This window comes from Lytechinus variegatus, chromosome 9 (genome assembly GCF_018143015.1).
Source record: "Lytechinus variegatus isolate NC3 chromosome 9, Lvar_3.0, whole genome shotgun sequence".
Classification (NCBI taxonomy): domain Eukaryota; kingdom Metazoa; phylum Echinodermata; class Echinoidea; order Temnopleuroida; family Toxopneustidae; genus Lytechinus; species Lytechinus variegatus.
The window spans coordinates 1,045,752-1,062,944 of NC_054748.1; the positions used below are offsets into that span (position 1 = coordinate 1,045,752).

At 36.1% G+C, this 17,193-nt stretch overlaps 1 protein-coding gene across 1 annotated transcript in view; it reads right to left on the minus strand.

The window, feature by feature from the left end:
- Positions 1–15,299, minus strand: part of LOC121421169 — a 39,231-nt gene extending 23,932 nt beyond the window's left edge. Inside the window, exons 1-7 of the mRNA XM_041615827.1 lie at positions 15,191–15,299; positions 10,356–10,460; positions 9,615–9,932; positions 9,048–9,296; positions 8,201–8,530; positions 7,448–7,665; positions 382–516 (exon numbers count right to left, since the gene is read on the minus strand). Coding sequence (XP_041471761.1) covers positions 382–516; positions 7,448–7,665; positions 8,201–8,530; positions 9,048–9,296; positions 9,615–9,932; positions 10,356–10,460; positions 15,191–15,299 — 1,464 coding nt within the window. The remainder of the gene's footprint in view (positions 1–381; positions 517–7,447; positions 7,666–8,200; positions 8,531–9,047; positions 9,297–9,614; positions 9,933–10,355; positions 10,461–15,190) is intronic.
- Positions 15,300–17,193: the final 1,894 nt, after the last annotated feature.

Sequence of the window (17,193 nt, forward strand, 5' to 3'; positions counted from 1 at the left end):
TGTACAACGAAAATTGTCATGTGTGGTCTCTTATTGACTGTGTGTTATAAATACATAGTTTTAAAATATACGTTTTCAGATATCTACTAATACTACAGAGAATAAAGTGACCTTTAATTGTATTTGTATAGAGAAACTAAAATGTTTTGAGATGAAAAATAATTCTTTTGCTACTTGATAGCATAATCATTGCGGTAAAAATGTATTGAGTAGTTGATTAACATGTTATCATTCAAGTGGGTCTATATTACTAGACTACATTAGCATTATGGGTCAGGAAACTGGCCAGGAAACTGAGTAGTTGAGGACTCGAGATGGTGCTGTTGGTTCGTATCTGCTTTAAATGTTTAAAGTATGTTTGAATTGCAATAAGCGCATTACCATTTGGTTTTGTTGCTTCGTCTCTTCATGACAAATAACCGTTAGGTGCTTTGATTTTGAGCCAATAGAGAACTTGAATTCCTTCTCGACTTGGCAGTAAGGTACAGACGAAGTCAGCTCCCTCATGATAATATCCTGAAATGGGGAAAAGGTTAAAACTTGATTCACAGGAATTTCTTGATTATCAACGACAAGTATCAAAATAGTCAGTAAATTGCTCATTTATGTAATGGTATGGTTCAATAATTTCTCATTTTTCCATTTTAAATCGAATTTTAAAGGATACAAAATTAATCGACAGTAATTTCCTCATAGTAAATGGCAAGTGTACAGACTAAATGGACGGACATTAAAAGGAATGTGGGGCTTCTTTATGAAAGGAAAATTAATTGTTCACAGATGACTCATGATGAAACTAATGTTAATGTCAGTATCATGAATTTTGATTAGAATGCTGCTTTATTCTTGTCAAATGACTGATTAACCTAGACGTAAAATGTTTCATTGGTAATTGGGTATATACCAGCTTGGCGTTTACCAGCAAGATGCTGTCCTGCCGAGTTCCTACGGGAGTTACCACAAACAGAAACAGAAACACAAATATCTGGAGCTGTTATTTGTCATATTTTTCTAGGAGCGGCTGTTCGTTGCGGCAGAGATATTGCCCATATTATGACTTACGAAAATCGGTCAAGGAAAGCTAATCAGAATTTCACTTCTCTCTATGAATAACCGTGCATAGTTTAAAGTGAAGTTAGGATGTTCAGAAGAATTTGATATAAATTAATGTTAGTAGCCAAGACAGATAGCCAAGTGCGATTGGTCCATAGCGTGTCACGTGATATGATTGGAATCAATGAATTTTCCCAGTTGGTACACCTTCGATGAATAGATTGACCAGCCAGTCCATGAATATATTTTTTCTACGTGTGTGTTGCCCTCTTGTGGATTAGATTACCAATTACACGGAACTAACATGTGTGGAAATAAAGTAGCAATCGTTTGCAATCGATCAACACTCTCCGAATGAACGTTTATACCGGACCGCGGAATTTAAGTGAGTCCGATGACGAGGAGGGGGTTGCTACGAGCTAGGTCTAACGTTAGGCCTTCTTCGGTTATTTGAGACAGGAATAACCGTTATTTCTGAAATTCTGAGGATTTATTAAACGATTGCTGGATATGTATTGTCGAGTGGAGCCAATGAACTAACAGTTGAGTTAGTTAAGCAGAAATAGACTGATGCTTAGCTTAGGCCTACTTTTAAAACTTGAGTTCTGATTTGGTCTTACGTCAAAGATTTGTGGTGATGTCTGACTAGCAATGAGGAATAAGATCAGCCTTTGGTCGCTAGATTCGGGTAAGTACATCTAGATTTAGATCTAGGCTACAGTATAAAGTAAAAGTTAGAGAAATCTAGCGTTAAATCTTGCTAACGACAACGTAAGTTCGTGGTAGCAAAACATTAGTAAGATTTAGTCCTGGACCAGATTCGAAAACACAGAGATCAGGACGGCTACTACCAACAGTAGTCTGAGATAGATCTAGATCTAACTCAACCATGTTTTTCTCCGCATACATTCGTAATTCCGAAGGTTCGTATTTCCGAAGGTTCGGAATTCCGAAGATTCGTAATTCCGAAGGTTCGTTAATCCGAAAACAAAATAAGGTTCGTAATTCCGAAGGTTCGTTAATCCGAAAACGAAATAAGGTTCGTAATTCCGAAGGTTAGTTAATCCTAAAACGAGATAAGGTTCGTTAATCCGAAAAAGAAATAAGGTTCGTTAATCCGAAAAAGAAATAAGGTTCGTTAATCCGAAAATTAAATAAGGTTCGTATTTCCGAAAATGAAAATAATTCATTTTGGTAACAAAAACGATGTTGTCATTACAAGATTACACGATATTATGCAATGATAGTAATAACGATCGATGATACATGCGTGTGTTGGGGCCAAAGCATGTATTTCATTAAGAATATAGGCGCCCTGATCAAGCATAGGCAAATGGTTTAATTAAAGATGCAGGGGATCAAGTATGTTGGAAGCGTGCGAGCAACCTCTAGATAATAGGATTTGTATTGGAGGGGATGTCATTTTTAATAACAGCTTCTGCTGGTAATAAAAATAATACTAATAATGATCCTTGTGAGATGTTGAAAGCGCGAATCGCAAGCTCAAACTAGTAGACATTTCATGTAACAAGACGCGAAGTGAGCATTCGGAGCATTTTTTGTAATCGTGAGAAAGATGTGTATCTTTCTAAAGAATTAATGCGAGGGCGAGCTGTAATTTGTTTATATACTGACCTGGGGCCCGTTGCATGAAACTTTTTACCTGAGAAAACTCAGGTTGTTTTTACAGGAGTTTTTGCCCTGTGCTAAAGTCAATGGCGGAAATCAGACTAACCTTAGTTTTCAGTTTTTACTAGAGTTTTCTCAGGTAAAAAGTTTTATGCAACAGGCTTCAGAAAGTAATCTTTTAAGGACTGCATTTAGTGACTCATGAATAGAATATATATCTCACGAACTAAATAATGAGAGCGCGAACAGCAAGCTTAAAATTTGTGATATTCCAACCTGAAAACTGGACATTTTATACATCTTTTTTTGTAACCAGGAATAGAATGAGTTCCTCAATAAACAATACTTGATGCGAGCGAGAAACGTGAGCCAAATTTGTCCGATTTTCCAACCTAAAAATTGGACATTCTAAGCATTCTTGTAAAAAAAATAATAATAGCTGGGAGAATAGTTTTCAGAACTGAAGTGGCTTCCCTGGGTAAATAATATCTATATCAATATTATCATTCTAGGCCCACATGAAATTTCCAAAAGTTTGAGCACGTGATTCGCTCGCAACATCTCACAAGGATGCCCTTTTAACAGTAATTGACCAAAAAGGTGAATTTTACATCTTCAGATTTGACTTTTTCCCCCAAACCGCTTGCTCTCTACGCTCGCAGAAATGAAACGTAAATATATAACTTTAGTGATCACTTAAAAAATTGTGCTCAATTTAGTTACTACAAAACACACAACCTCTTTACACAGATGATAATCTAATGGTGAAAATATCCGTTTGCACCAAATTGCCCCTATTGGCCCTTTTTTTGCTTTGCCCCCCCCCCCTCAAAAAAAATACCTTCCGCCGCCATTGGTTAAAACACGCATCGTCTTCATGGCTAACTGCAAAAAGTTCTTAAAATGTCCCCTTTAGATCAGGTCAGAGCTTATATATTTAAAAATTCTGTTCGCGCTTCTTGCTAGCAGTTATTATCTAAATTTAGTTACATAGGCATCTCGCTTTGAAGATCACAAACATATTTAAAAAAAAATATATAGCTCGCGCTTGCATCATTTAAAAAGGGTTTATCATGTTATTACATATTTACTTTATTTTATAAGGATAAAGCTAATTATTGACTGTTAGGACTACCCTTTCAAAGAAACAAACAAAAATCAACTTTAAACTGCCGATCAAGGAAAATATGGCTAAAAAAATTCCCCCCCCCCCTCTATTTCACGAGAGTTGGATCCGCCGGGAGGGAGGCAGGGGGCATCAAAAATGAAATAAAAAACAGGGGAATTAATATTTTTCAGTAATTTCTTCGTATCAAAAATATCCACTATCCGGGATAATTTAGACTCAATGCAGGGTACCTTATCTCATAGTGTTGAAGAATGTGATTCCTCACATACAGCTACTCCTATAATGAAAACATTTGAAATGACAACTGATAAAGAAGTTAAGAATATTGTGACCTCTTATCCTGCTAAATCGTGCTCATTAGATCCAGTTCCAACCTGGGTTCTTAAGAAACATATGAATCTGTTGCTTCCAATAATCACAAAAATTATCAACATTTCTCTTGAAACTGGTAATTTTCCTCATGATTTCAAGCAAGCACTTGTCACTCCTCTCTTGAAAAATCCATCGTTAGACTCAGAGGAATTAAAAAACTATAGACCTGTCTCAAATTTAAAGTTTGTGTCAAAGATATTAGAAAAGGTTGTTGCTGTGCGTCTCACCAACTATTTCTTGGATAATGAATTGTTTGAACCTTTCCAATTTGCATATAGGATATGTCATGGGGTAGAAACTGTTGACCTATAAAAATCATTTATCAAATGATATTCTTCGTGCTGTTGATGACAAGAAGGCTGTTTTCCTCCTTCTGCTTGATCTTTCATCAGCATTTGATACTATTGACCATGATTTGCTATTGGATCGGTTGAAATATTGTGGCATAGAAGGAGTTGTTCTTGATTGGTTTTCAACTTATCTTCATGATATATCACAGGTTGTCAAGATTGGTGAAAATATGTCGTCTCCTGTTAAACTTCCTTTTGGAGTGCCCAAGGTTCAGTCCTCGGTCCGTTGTTTTTTGCCATCTATTCCAGTCCTCTTGCAAAAATTGCGCATAAACATGGCATAGACATTCATATGTATGCGGATGATACACAGTTGTATGTGTCATTTGATCCAACTGACCCTGCTAGTGAGTTGTCTGCCAGGCTTCGTTTACAAAATACAATAGATGATATGCGGTCATGGATGCTAAACAATAAGTTGAAATTAAATGAAAGTAAAACAGACTTGTTGATTATTAGTTCTAAATCACACAGTCATTTGATTAAGGACCGGACTATACAAATTGGGGACTCCTTGATTAAAGCCTTGTCATCAGTTCGAAATCTCGGTGTCGTATTTGACGAACATATGTCTATGGATGCACAAGTAAAGAAAATATGTCAATCAGTATACTATAATATTCATAATGTTAACAGCATGAGGAAAGTCCTTGACCATAAGTCTGTTGCTATGCTTATACACTCATTTGTACTATCTCGATTAGATGTTGGAAATGCTCTTCTTTTTAATATAACCTCACGCAATGTTAATAAACTTCAGTATGCTCAGAATACAGCTGCCAGGCTTTTAACATGTTTAACTGGTACATCAAAATATCAACACATCTCACCAATTCTCCAAAAGTTACATTGGTTGCCAATCCGGAAGCGTATATAATTTAAAATACTTCTTCTCACTTGGAAAGTGTTTAATGGTTTGGCACCAAAATATCTTGTCATGCCTTATGCACCAGCTAGAAGCCTCAGATCATCACACCAGCAACTTCTTAAGACTCCCAAGACACGTGTAGCATATGGTGCACGAGCTTTCTCTGCCTCAGCACCTTCTCTCTGGAATAATTTGCCATTAAATTTAAGAATTATACAATCACTGGAGACCTTTAAATCCAAACTGAAATCTTATCTTTTCTTACAGTATTAGTTATTGGCACTTTGACACTCATCCAAACTTTCTCATTCTTTCTTTTCTTGTGCGCCTCGGAATAGAATATTTCTAGATAGATGGCGCTATATAAATGCCTATTATTATTATTATATTTTCACAAATGAGAAAGTTCCTTTTTCAAAAATAAATATGCCGTTTTTCATGTTTTTCTTAAAATAAAATACTCTTTTTAAAGTATACAAGTTAAGTTTTCAGGCTGGAATATTAAAAATTTTCAGCTTGCGCTTCGCACTCTCATTCGATTGGTGAAATATGTATCCTAAAGAGGTCACTAAATGCTTTCTTTAACAGGTTCCTTTTCTGGTCAGTATGTTTAAGCTCGCGTTTTGCGCTCGTGTTAATTCTTTAGTTAGATGCACATCTTTTTAATGACAGCAGAAATCTGCTCGGATTTTTAAAAAACTAATTTTCATTTTTAATTGAAATAACCTAAAGTTTTAGCTTGTGATTCACGCTCGCAACACCTCGCAATAATGCCATTTTAAGAATAATTGACCACAAAAAACGTTATACAACTTCACCTTTGAATTTGTTTTACCAAGCCTCTCGCTTATTAAACTCTCCCGAAAAAAGCCTAAATATTCATTTTGCTCTTATAAGAAGTCACTTCAAAAAAGTTTTTCTCTACTTAATCACTATCAAACACACAATGACTTCAAGCAGATGATAATCTTAAGGTGAAAATATCACCAAAGTGCCCATTTTGACGTATGAGTTTCATTTTCTGGCTTTACCCCCAACGAAAATTCGTTCGGCCGCCCTTGCCTTCCCATCCTCATAATAATTGAACGGCAACAGTGTCCCCCGCCCCCCTCCCCTTGCCTCTGCCTCTGCTTTCCCGGTTTTCATTTTTCGGATTAACGAACCTTATTTTGTTTTCGGATTAACGAACCTTATTTTGTTTTCGGATTAACGAACCTTATTTCGTTTTCGGATTAACGAACCTTCGGAAAAACGAACCTTATTTCGTTTTCGGATTAACGAACCTTCGGAAAAACGAACCTTATTTCGTTTTCGGATTAACGAACCTTCGGAACAACGAACCTTATTTCGTTTTCGGATTATCGAACCTTCGGAATAACGAATCGTCGGATTTACGCCACAAATGTTCGGATTAACGAACCCTTTTTCGTTTTCGGATTACCGAACATCGAGGTATACGCAATTTACGTGTTTCGGAATTACGAACCTTCGGAATAAAGAACTTTCGGAATTACGAAGCTTCGGAATTACGAAGTGTAACCGTTTTTCTCATCCTAAATTAGATAAGAATCTGCACCTGATCATGGCTCAACAGGCATTCTCGATTTTCCTGGGTCCTGGATCTAGCTGAACTGAACTCTAAATTAGATCTAACAAGTTAGGCCTAAACAAACTTGATATTGATTAGAAAATTGGCATTCAATGCGTTAGACTAACATTTCTTATACCAGTTCCATAATTCAATGTGAATTTCATACACAACTAATCTACAGCACGCACCGTAGACCCAAATTTAGGTTTAGATTTAACGTTAGATCTATTGTCATCATCCAAGGCTATCTAATATAACAGATATTGACTGATGGGGTGTGTAAAAAAACATTCTTTGGACCGCCTAAAGGGTTTATATTTTCGCTCGTGATAATATTTTCCCTCGGCGCTGCGCGCTCCTGGAAAATATAACCCCTCTGGAAAATATGAATCTGGCGGTCCAAAGAATGTTTATATTACACACCCCATCATTAAATATCTGTATGGTAGTAATACCTGGGTATATGCCTTATATGGATGAATGACGTACACGCGTAGAGATGGATGGTCTACTGGTGACTTCATAGTAGGCTGGAGGACAAAGCATGTTAGCTGAAGATCTCGAAGATCCGTTGAACACACAGCCAAAACTTCAATATGATGTGTACAAAACTCGATCGTAGATTTTGAGATTCGCAAATCGTCCCCAGTCAGTATTCTGCGACCGAATTTTCCTGAAGTTTAATGGACGTGGTATTCTAATAATTAATTTCCATGAATATCAGGTCTATATCTCTATTGTATTTAAGTAACGGGAAAACAAATGTGTTTTACAATCAGACATATTTCTTGTTCATCGGTTAAGCATTTTTCTTATTAAATGTATCCATACATTTGTTCTTTGGTACCATGTTCGAAATGACGAGATTTGGGAACAGATATGATTCTAAAATTTTGTGATTTCTTAGAATCTGTTGCGATAGTAGCTGCCAACGGGCTTATTTACAATTGAGAGTCTACACCCGGGGCCGTTTCATAAAGCTGTTCGTAAGTTAAGAGCGACTCTAAGAACGACTGGTGAAGCTTTCTTCCGCGCCAAGCCATCGCCAATGACTGCACCATTCACCACAAGAAAGGATCACCAGTCGTTCTTAAAGTCGCTCTTAACTTACGAACAGCTTTATGAAACACCCAACAGATGTATCAAGAGTCGATATACAGTACTGTGCAATTAACATTAATCAAACTATTTTATGACAAACTTAATACCTTGTCCGGTCTTGGTGTACATTACAATGGTAGAATCGTCGTTCTTGAAACCCATACAGTGTGGTAGTACTATCGATGCCGGTTTGAGAAGTTCTTGTGTGAGAGAAGTCTCTATGACGGGAGTAATAAGTACTTCGTCGTCGTGCATGGGAAGTCTACGAATATTTCGAAATGATACGCGAAGGGTGACAGTTAATAGCATTCCCTTTGGAATAGCCCCTTTAGGAATGGATAAAGCAATTCCAAGTACATCGAGGGTCAGCTTTCCTCCCTTATGATCAATGATGCCATACGAGATGAAATATTGATAGCTTGAATGACATGCCAGACCTATTGGGTAATGATATGACATAAAGATGTAAAACATACATTGTAAAAAAAAGGTTTTGTTAATTTAAAGCGTTTTACTATAGACAAAAATGCATGAATATTACATATTTCGAGAGGGAGTAGAGAGCAACCAAGGGATTTCTTTTATGAAATAGATGACGATAGTGACGTTTTATAATTTCAGAAGTATTTCATGCTCGTTGCTTGCTCGCCTCTCTATGCTCCTTTCTTTACCCGGCTCTTTCTTTCCTTCCTCTAAGCCCTTTCATTTTCTAATTATTGTTTAGTCCAATTCAAGACTCACCCGACACAGGCACTTGCTTTCTGCGTTTTACGCCTTAAAGCAAGTTAATTTACATATCCCATCATCGTTTTTGTAGTATATTTAGGATATTAATAATGTATATTGTACTTGAAAACTATGAATAGATGAAATGACGTTGACTGGAAGACAAAAAATGTTGATTGAATTGAAAAAAAGAATGCACAAACGAAGGGCAGACGTTTAAAGGCTTACCTTTTACTAAAAGGTCTACGCCAAGGAAGCGAAAAGCCTGAGATATTGCCAGAAGCCTCTCCCTGGTTCCACCTTTCTTGGACCATTCAATCAGCATTTTTAGGGCAAGAGGAATAATAATGTGGGGTGTAAGACCTGTAGATGTATTAATGACCTCCAAGACGGTAGTTGGTTGTACATCCAAATGATGAATTAAGCCTACTAGATCTGCCTCAGATCGAATCAGTTTTGCTATTTCTGTGAAACCTCCTGTCGAGTAAGGAAAACCGTTATAAAAAAGCTACATGGATGGAACTGAAATGAATAAAGATGAACCTAGATTTGGACTTGAAAAGGAGGATTAAGGCTACCAGGCATGTTGACCATGGAAGTGTTAATAGATATGTAGCTTAGATTAGTGCATTTCAGCTCCAAACATGATGTTTATTCATATGACGTGAACTGCACTCTCCGTTCGGCTTTAGTAGAATTTAAAGTGAGAACGTTTCTGAAAATTGAAAATGAGCCTATTGTTCACAGGTTGAAACTAAATTAAAGTGAGTCAGTTAAAAAGAGGTTTCAAATAACCTGTTGTGTCACCAGAAATGTTGTACTTCACCAATAACTTGTGAAGTTCAACTTCCTTGACTCCTTCTTGTAAGCCATCCTGCCACATTCGTAGGATCTGCTGCGCAGTCTCATGCAGTAGTGAATGGCTTTGCTGAGTGACGTAACTAAGTATGGTGATGTCATCGATACGAAGTGCTTTCCCAAGTGAACGTGCTGTTTGCAATGTTTTGATTTGATGAGCCACGTTACGAAGTTCTCCTGTGCTTGGTATTCCACCGTGTTTATCAAGATCCTCATGGATTTCTCCCTGTTTACACGAAGAACCACTTGGGTCATCTTGAATTTAAATTGATATTTATGCAAGAAAGGTGAATACACATAAGAATGATAATACACACAAGAATGATCATGAACATCAGCAATATAAAATGTATTGATCTTTATTACTTCTTTTCGAGTTTTCTGTCCATTTTGGAATGTATTTTGTAACACCTTCTTCATAAATTAAGATATCATTTTTGTAATTCATCACAGTTTGGTTTCCTTCTCAAACTCAAAAATATAAAAAAATGAAACATTTAACAATATAATTTTTTTCGAGAAACTGTCGAATAATTACTGTAAAACACAAGTCAATTAAAAAAGTGTATCGAAATGAGAAATAGGGACGTCCCTAGCTTCCCCGGTAACTTAAGGTTGATTTGAAATTTGATATGCAATGTCGATAAACACATGACAAATAAAATTGCATCTCTTTACCCGTTACTGAAAAGTCAATGATCTTCAGCTGTTCTTGCACGAGTTCATTTTGCTTGTCTCTTTCCACAACAGCCTGTTTGAGAACCGTAGAAGTATCTTCGTCTTCTGAAAGGAAAATAGTTTGTAATACAGTGGTGTAGTGAAGGCTCAAACCTCCGAGGCCAAGGTTTCAATAACCAAGGCCAAGGCATGGAAACCCAAGACCAGAATATCGTTTAGACTTAAAACATTCTAATTGGCCAAAGAAAACCATACAATGACACTCCTAACGGAATATAATGCAGCCTTGTTATGATTATTTAGAGTTGGCTATTTTTAAATTATGGACATTTTAATAATTGCACTCATATCTTAAAGAATTGTTATCATATTATAATCAAATGACTATAATCTTTATCATAATCATTTTACTATCATTATTATTAATATTATCATTATCATCATTAGTCACGATTACACCACAATACCAATATTTTCTTTTCATCACTATTGTTTTCTTTGTGACATATGTGATGACAATTCTTGAAGTGGTGAGAATTACAATGGATGGCACCGCTACAACACTTACTACTGCTGTTACTGCTGACTGGTAGTATTGATCTTTAGTGTCAATAAATATACAAAACTGAAACATGTATAAATTCTAATATATAAATGCCTCGAAATTTCAAGGCTCAACATCATCAAGGCCAATGTCCTCTAAAGGCAAAGGATTGAATGATTAAGGCCAAGGCTTTGAAAAGGTAGGTCTTAAGGCCAAGGCCGAACATCAAGGCACTACAACAATGTTGTAATATAGTAATGTTTTAGGAAACTTGAAATAAGCGTACACGTCAAGTACAAATTAAGACAGGTTGTGCCAAGGGTCATCGAAAGGGTGGTGCCAAGCGTCATCGCAAGGTTCTACGAGACAACATCCAAGGTATCACAAAGCCTGACAGGTGTTCTAAGAAACTCTTTCCTGGTGTCTTTTATTTAAACGTACAGATCCGTGTTTTGTAGTCAGAACTTGGCATATTGCACATTTTTCCTGTTTGCAGTCAATATTATTGACCTAAAATGACTGATATGTTTTGCAAAGTTATTTTTTCTCGGGAGAATATGAATTTTCCATCGAATCTACAGTCTGTTCAAATTGCAATACAAAACATTTCAGTTTATAACTTTTTTACTCATTTCTCAGTTTCCGAGGAAGCAATATTTTCATCAATGAGCATCTCACCAGAAATCGACAAGCTCTCTTCAACAAGGTTCGCGACCACGTGAATGTGCGAAAAGTCTGGTCAAACGATGGCAAGATCTCTGCTCTGACAATGGATAACAGGAGAGTCAAAGTCCTGGCTGAACGAGACCTAGAAAACTTGTAGGAAACATTTTGCAATTTGACTCAACACTTCCTGACGTTTGTTCATGATAATTAGGTACCCATGTCTTGATTGTTCTAAGCCTGTAAAGAACAACCAGAATGCTGTCCTATGTATCACTTGTAAAAATTGGATACATCTGTCTTGTTCCTCGCTGACCGATGACTTTTTCCACTCTTCTGCTGATTGGATATGTAATAAATGCATACTTGATACGTTACCTTTTCATGATGTACCTGAACATAATGTTAATGACAATAGAAAGAAACCTGCTAACAATCAATTTCATTATGAAGATTGTGAATCAGTATTTAGAAACTTAAGTACGCATCGTGGCTTAAAGATCTGTCATTTAAATGTTTGCTCCCTTTTAAAGAATCTCGAAGAAGTTCAAAATCTGTTAACCCTTCAGAGTATCGATGTATTCACTTTGTGTGAAACCAGGCTGGATGACAACATAAATGATTGTACGCTCGATGTAGTTTTAATACAATTCGTGTAAATAGAAATAGACAAGGAGGAGGTATTATATTATATATAAGGAATTCAATTAAATATTCTGTTATCAGTGAACTAAAATGTAACCTTGAATTACTCTGTATTAAAATTGAATCATTTAAACAAAAGCCGTTTTATATTGTGGTTTGGTACCGACCACCCGATTCATTAACAAGTTGCTTTGTAGAATTTGAAAAAATCTTAGAGTATCTAGATTCGAAACCAAACGATTATATAATTGTTGGTGACCTAAACTGTGATGTTCTGAAAAGTGAGCCATCCAGTCATACAAAGAAATTATTGAATCTTTCAAACGAGTATGGATTACGACAATTCGTCTCTAAGCCAACGAGAATAACACGTGAAACTAGTACTATTATTGATTTGTTTATGTCATCAAATGATGACTTGTTCAATTTTGCGATGTAGTACCAATCAGTCTTAGCGACCACTACATGGTTGTAGCTGCAGTTGGTAAATGTAAAGCACCAAACTCGAACCATAAATACATAGAATCTCGAAATCTGAAAAGTATTAATCTCAACAGTTTATTTAATGATTTATATGCTGAATCCTGGTGTGAGACACTAAGTACAGATGATGTTACAAATTCTTACAGTAAATGGTACACTGCTTTTAGGAAAATTCTTGATAAACATGCTCCCCTGAAACGCAGGCGCATTAGGAAGAAAGGTGCTCCTTGGATGAATGATGAAATTAAAATGCTGAGAGAAAGGGACAAACATAAAGCAAAAGCTCGAGTAACTAAACTACAGAGTGATTGGAATACGTATAAAGCATCTCGAAACCATGTAACAACCGTTATTCGTAAATATAAGAGAGATTATGTTACTGAAACTATTTTGAAAAATAAAGGTAAACCCTCAGAAATTTGGAGACTCTTACGAACTCTGATAGCAAAGTCCAATCAGTCAAATGTAATAAATTGCATTCAATGCGGAAGCACTGAATATGTTAATCATAAAGATATTGCAAATGTTATGAATAATTCATTTGTGGTCGTATCTAAAAACCTAAAACTTGCTAATTCGCTCACAAAAGGCAATGCCATTAAGTACCTCGATAAAACGGAGACTGTGTTTTCTTTCATACAAATCACCGAGCGTGACATCATTAAGTCTTTTGACACCATTCCTAAACACAAAGCAACAGGATTAGACGAACTCCCGACTTGTATCTTAAAAGACTGCTTACCTTACATTGTTAAGCCGCTGTGCCACATCATGAACTTATCTCTTGCTGAGGGTAAGATTCCAGACGACTGGAAATCAGCCCGTGTGACTCCTATCTTTAAAGGTGGTAATGTTAAGGATCCGCTAAACTATAGACCGATCTCTATTCTCCCTGTTTTATCAAAAATTCTTGAAAAACTAGTATTCAAACAGATATAGAAATATTTTCAAGAAAATAACCTATTTACAGATATGCAATTCGGTTTTCGTCCGAAGTTCTCTACCTCTCTTGCGCTCCTAACAATTACCGAAAATATTCGAGCTAGCTTAGATAAAGGTCTTGTGGTCGGAATGGTTACCTTAGATTTAAAGAAAGCGTTCGATATGGTTCCCCATGACGTCATCATCGATAAAATGCGTATGTATGGATTTGATGATCAAAGTTTGGCCTGGGTAAAAGACTATCTTCATATGCGTAAGCAGGTAACTGTTATCAATGGGAATTATTCTGAGTCCCGTTCGGTTATTTGTGGAGTACCTCAAGGAAGTATCCTTGGTCCGATGTTTTTTATAATGTATTTGAATGATATAACCAAGTTGTTCGGCACAGTACATTATCACTATATGCCGATGATACATGCCTTTATTTTGCTTGCAATGACCCAGTCGAACTTGAGCGTAAAATCAATGAAGATTTGAATAATATTGCCAATTGGCTACGTTGCAATGAGTTATTATTGAATACAAGCAAGTGTGAATACATGATCATTTCGTCAAAACGCAAGCAACGTCAGTTTGCCAATGTTCAGATCAAGATAAATAATTTTCCTATTAATCGTATGCACAAATGTAAATATCTCGGCGTGGTACTTAATGAATATATGACGTGTAATGATCAAATTGATAAGATGAAAAGCAAAATTACTTCAAGTCTTTACTGTTTAAAACGCGTGAGACCATATATATCTCAAGATACTGCTATGTCATTGTATAAATGTCTTATTTTACCCCACTTTGACTATTGTTCATATATTTGGAGAAATGCAGGAAAAACTCAAATTAACCGTCTCATTGTAATGCAGAATAGGGCTCTTCGAATTGTGCTCAGAGTAGATTCCCTGTTCAGCACATCAGCATTATACACCAAATTGAATGCTGAACAAATCGTCCTTAGATGGGAAAAAACAAGCACTTGTATTAATATTTATGTTACTCAATAAGCTTTTACCGCATTTTATGTGTAATAGGATTAGTCTTAAGAAACTTTCTACTCACACACTCCGTAACTCAAACAATATAATAAACCTAAAAACACCCAAAACAGACTTTGCACGAAATAGCAGCCTATATCTTGCCATTCTTGATTTTAATTCATTGGCAGAACGTATTCGCACTTTACCAAATCTAAATTCATTTGAATCTGAAATTGAAAAAGTCCTGAAATCTTGATTATCCCTTTTTACCTAACTTTCTTTTTGTTTGTTACAGTTGTGTCTTTTTTCTGTATTGATTTTATTTTTGTTTTGTTTCATCCCCCTCTTTGTTTTTGTATATAGATTTTGTTTTACTTATTTTACTTTGTTATGATTTGTTATTCTTTGTATTTGTTTGTATATTGCACGGCCTCTCTGAAAACCAGCCATTGGCTGATCGAGGGCTTTTTACCGTGTTTAAATAAAATAAATCAAAATCAAATCAACCTTATCCAATTCGACCGAACACATTTTTTATTGTCATTAAACGAAGCCAAACGGTTGCTAGTTTAGATTATGTTCCATACCTTCGATATTGTCAGCTTTCTTTACTGATTGGACAGAATCCCAAACAAGTTTCAAAGTCTCCACTGCCTTTTCTCCTGGCGGCTGGGATGATTTCCATGTAGAAAGCATCTGGATGTTTGTAGGATCTTATTCAAAATTATATAACCCTTTTGTTAAAGTCCATGTTTTGTTAAACTCTTTTGTTAAACTCCATGTACAGATGTGGACTGCATACCTTAGTAACTAAACTGTAGGCAAGATAGTTTGCCTGGTATTTGAACAGGCTGGGTTGTCATAATAAGTAGACTATAGTTTAACAGGTGTATAGGATTACAGACTCTGTGTTTCATATTTCTGTTTGGTGTGCTGGCAAGAAAAGCCAAGCCAGCTCACTCTTACTTTTGATTTCGGAGAAGGTCAAATTTGGGGTGTTTCCTAACCAAGGAAAAGGGCGTGTGCCACCCTACCAAGTGCGGGGGGGTTCCTTTTTACTCGATGCCGAATTGTAAGTAATGTTTGGTTCATACGTTTTAATATCAATACAATTCTTATGCTTAATATGGCATGTGTGTTTTCAGAAAGAAAGACAGATTTACAAATATATATATTCTCTTCATTTTGTCACCAAATGACATCTTACTCCAGTCTTCAATGTGAATATAATTATTCTTACTAAAATGAACAAAGTTGTATTTATCAAGTCTGTTAAAGTCAATTATATAATTGATCTACGATTCAGAGAGAGAAATAATTATATTAGATTTCTCAACTGTTATGTATTTTCTTGACTATCAGAAAGCTCATGCTAATAGAAGCTTGTTATTCATTTACTTTGATAATAAATATGAAAGCTAATTTTGATAAGCTGATATCTTTGTGAATAGAATATTGTTAGGGCCTTTGCTGTTAAGTATTTGGTCTATTCCAATTTTAGACGGCTGTCAACCTAGGGTCAGCCCAGGGTCAATGTAGAGTCAACGTAGGTCAGGGTAGCACCTACCCTCTATGTCCAGGTCATGAGTCACAATGTCATTCGAGGGGAATGACTCACTTCAGTCAGCCGAAGCTACTGTTCGTCGGATTCGACCGTAATTCCCCCAAGTTAGAGCTTCAACTCAACTCTTGTTCCTCATTCTTCAAGGACACGTGCTTTGCTGATAACGTCAGTCGTGTTCTTCGTCGTCGTCGTCGATCATCGGCATACTTGTTCCTCGTCATAATCGTCCAATCTTCGTAGTCGTCGTGGTTTGTCGATCTCTTCTGTTTTCGAACTCTGCATTTACCCGATTGAAGGTTTGATCAAGCAATCGATAAACTTTCCAAGACTTTCGGTAACATGATTTAAAGGCCTATTTTCAGATCAATCTCCTCTCATAATCTTGGGACTATCACTCAATGATGATTATACTCCTTCTATATATGCAATGATTTATTGAAGATCGTTTTGCCAATATACTTATATTCTCAACGATTCAATGTAAATGACTTATTATATTTTGCGACATTGAAAATGATCACTTCATTTATATCTTGAATATCCTTTGGTCTTTTATTCAGGGTGGTTAAGTAGCCTGTAGATTAATAAGTTAATTAGAGCAGTTTCGCTCGTGACATTTGGGGGCTTGTCCGGGAAGTACTTAGCTGTAAAATTCCTAGTTAAAGTCAAGGATTATTCATGTTGAAGGGAAATAGTTAACTGTAATATTCCTATAAATTTTCAAGGCTTATTGATGTTGTAATTAGCGAGTGTAACATGTATGTTCATGAGATGTGTTTATTTGTTTTGTCCTTCTGATTAGGTATTTCAGATCAGTGACATTTGTGACGGTTCGAGGAGACGGGAACTCTCGCACTGTGGTTGCAAGCTTCTGGCACAAGCAAGTGACATTGGGATATTGGTAAGAGAAGGCAAATTCTAAACAAAGAGTCTGTTAACCTAACATATCTATTTCTAACAGTTTAGGATCAACCATGGATTCAAATTTGTTTGAGTTAGGGAGAGAGTTAGGGTTTACAGGTCAAG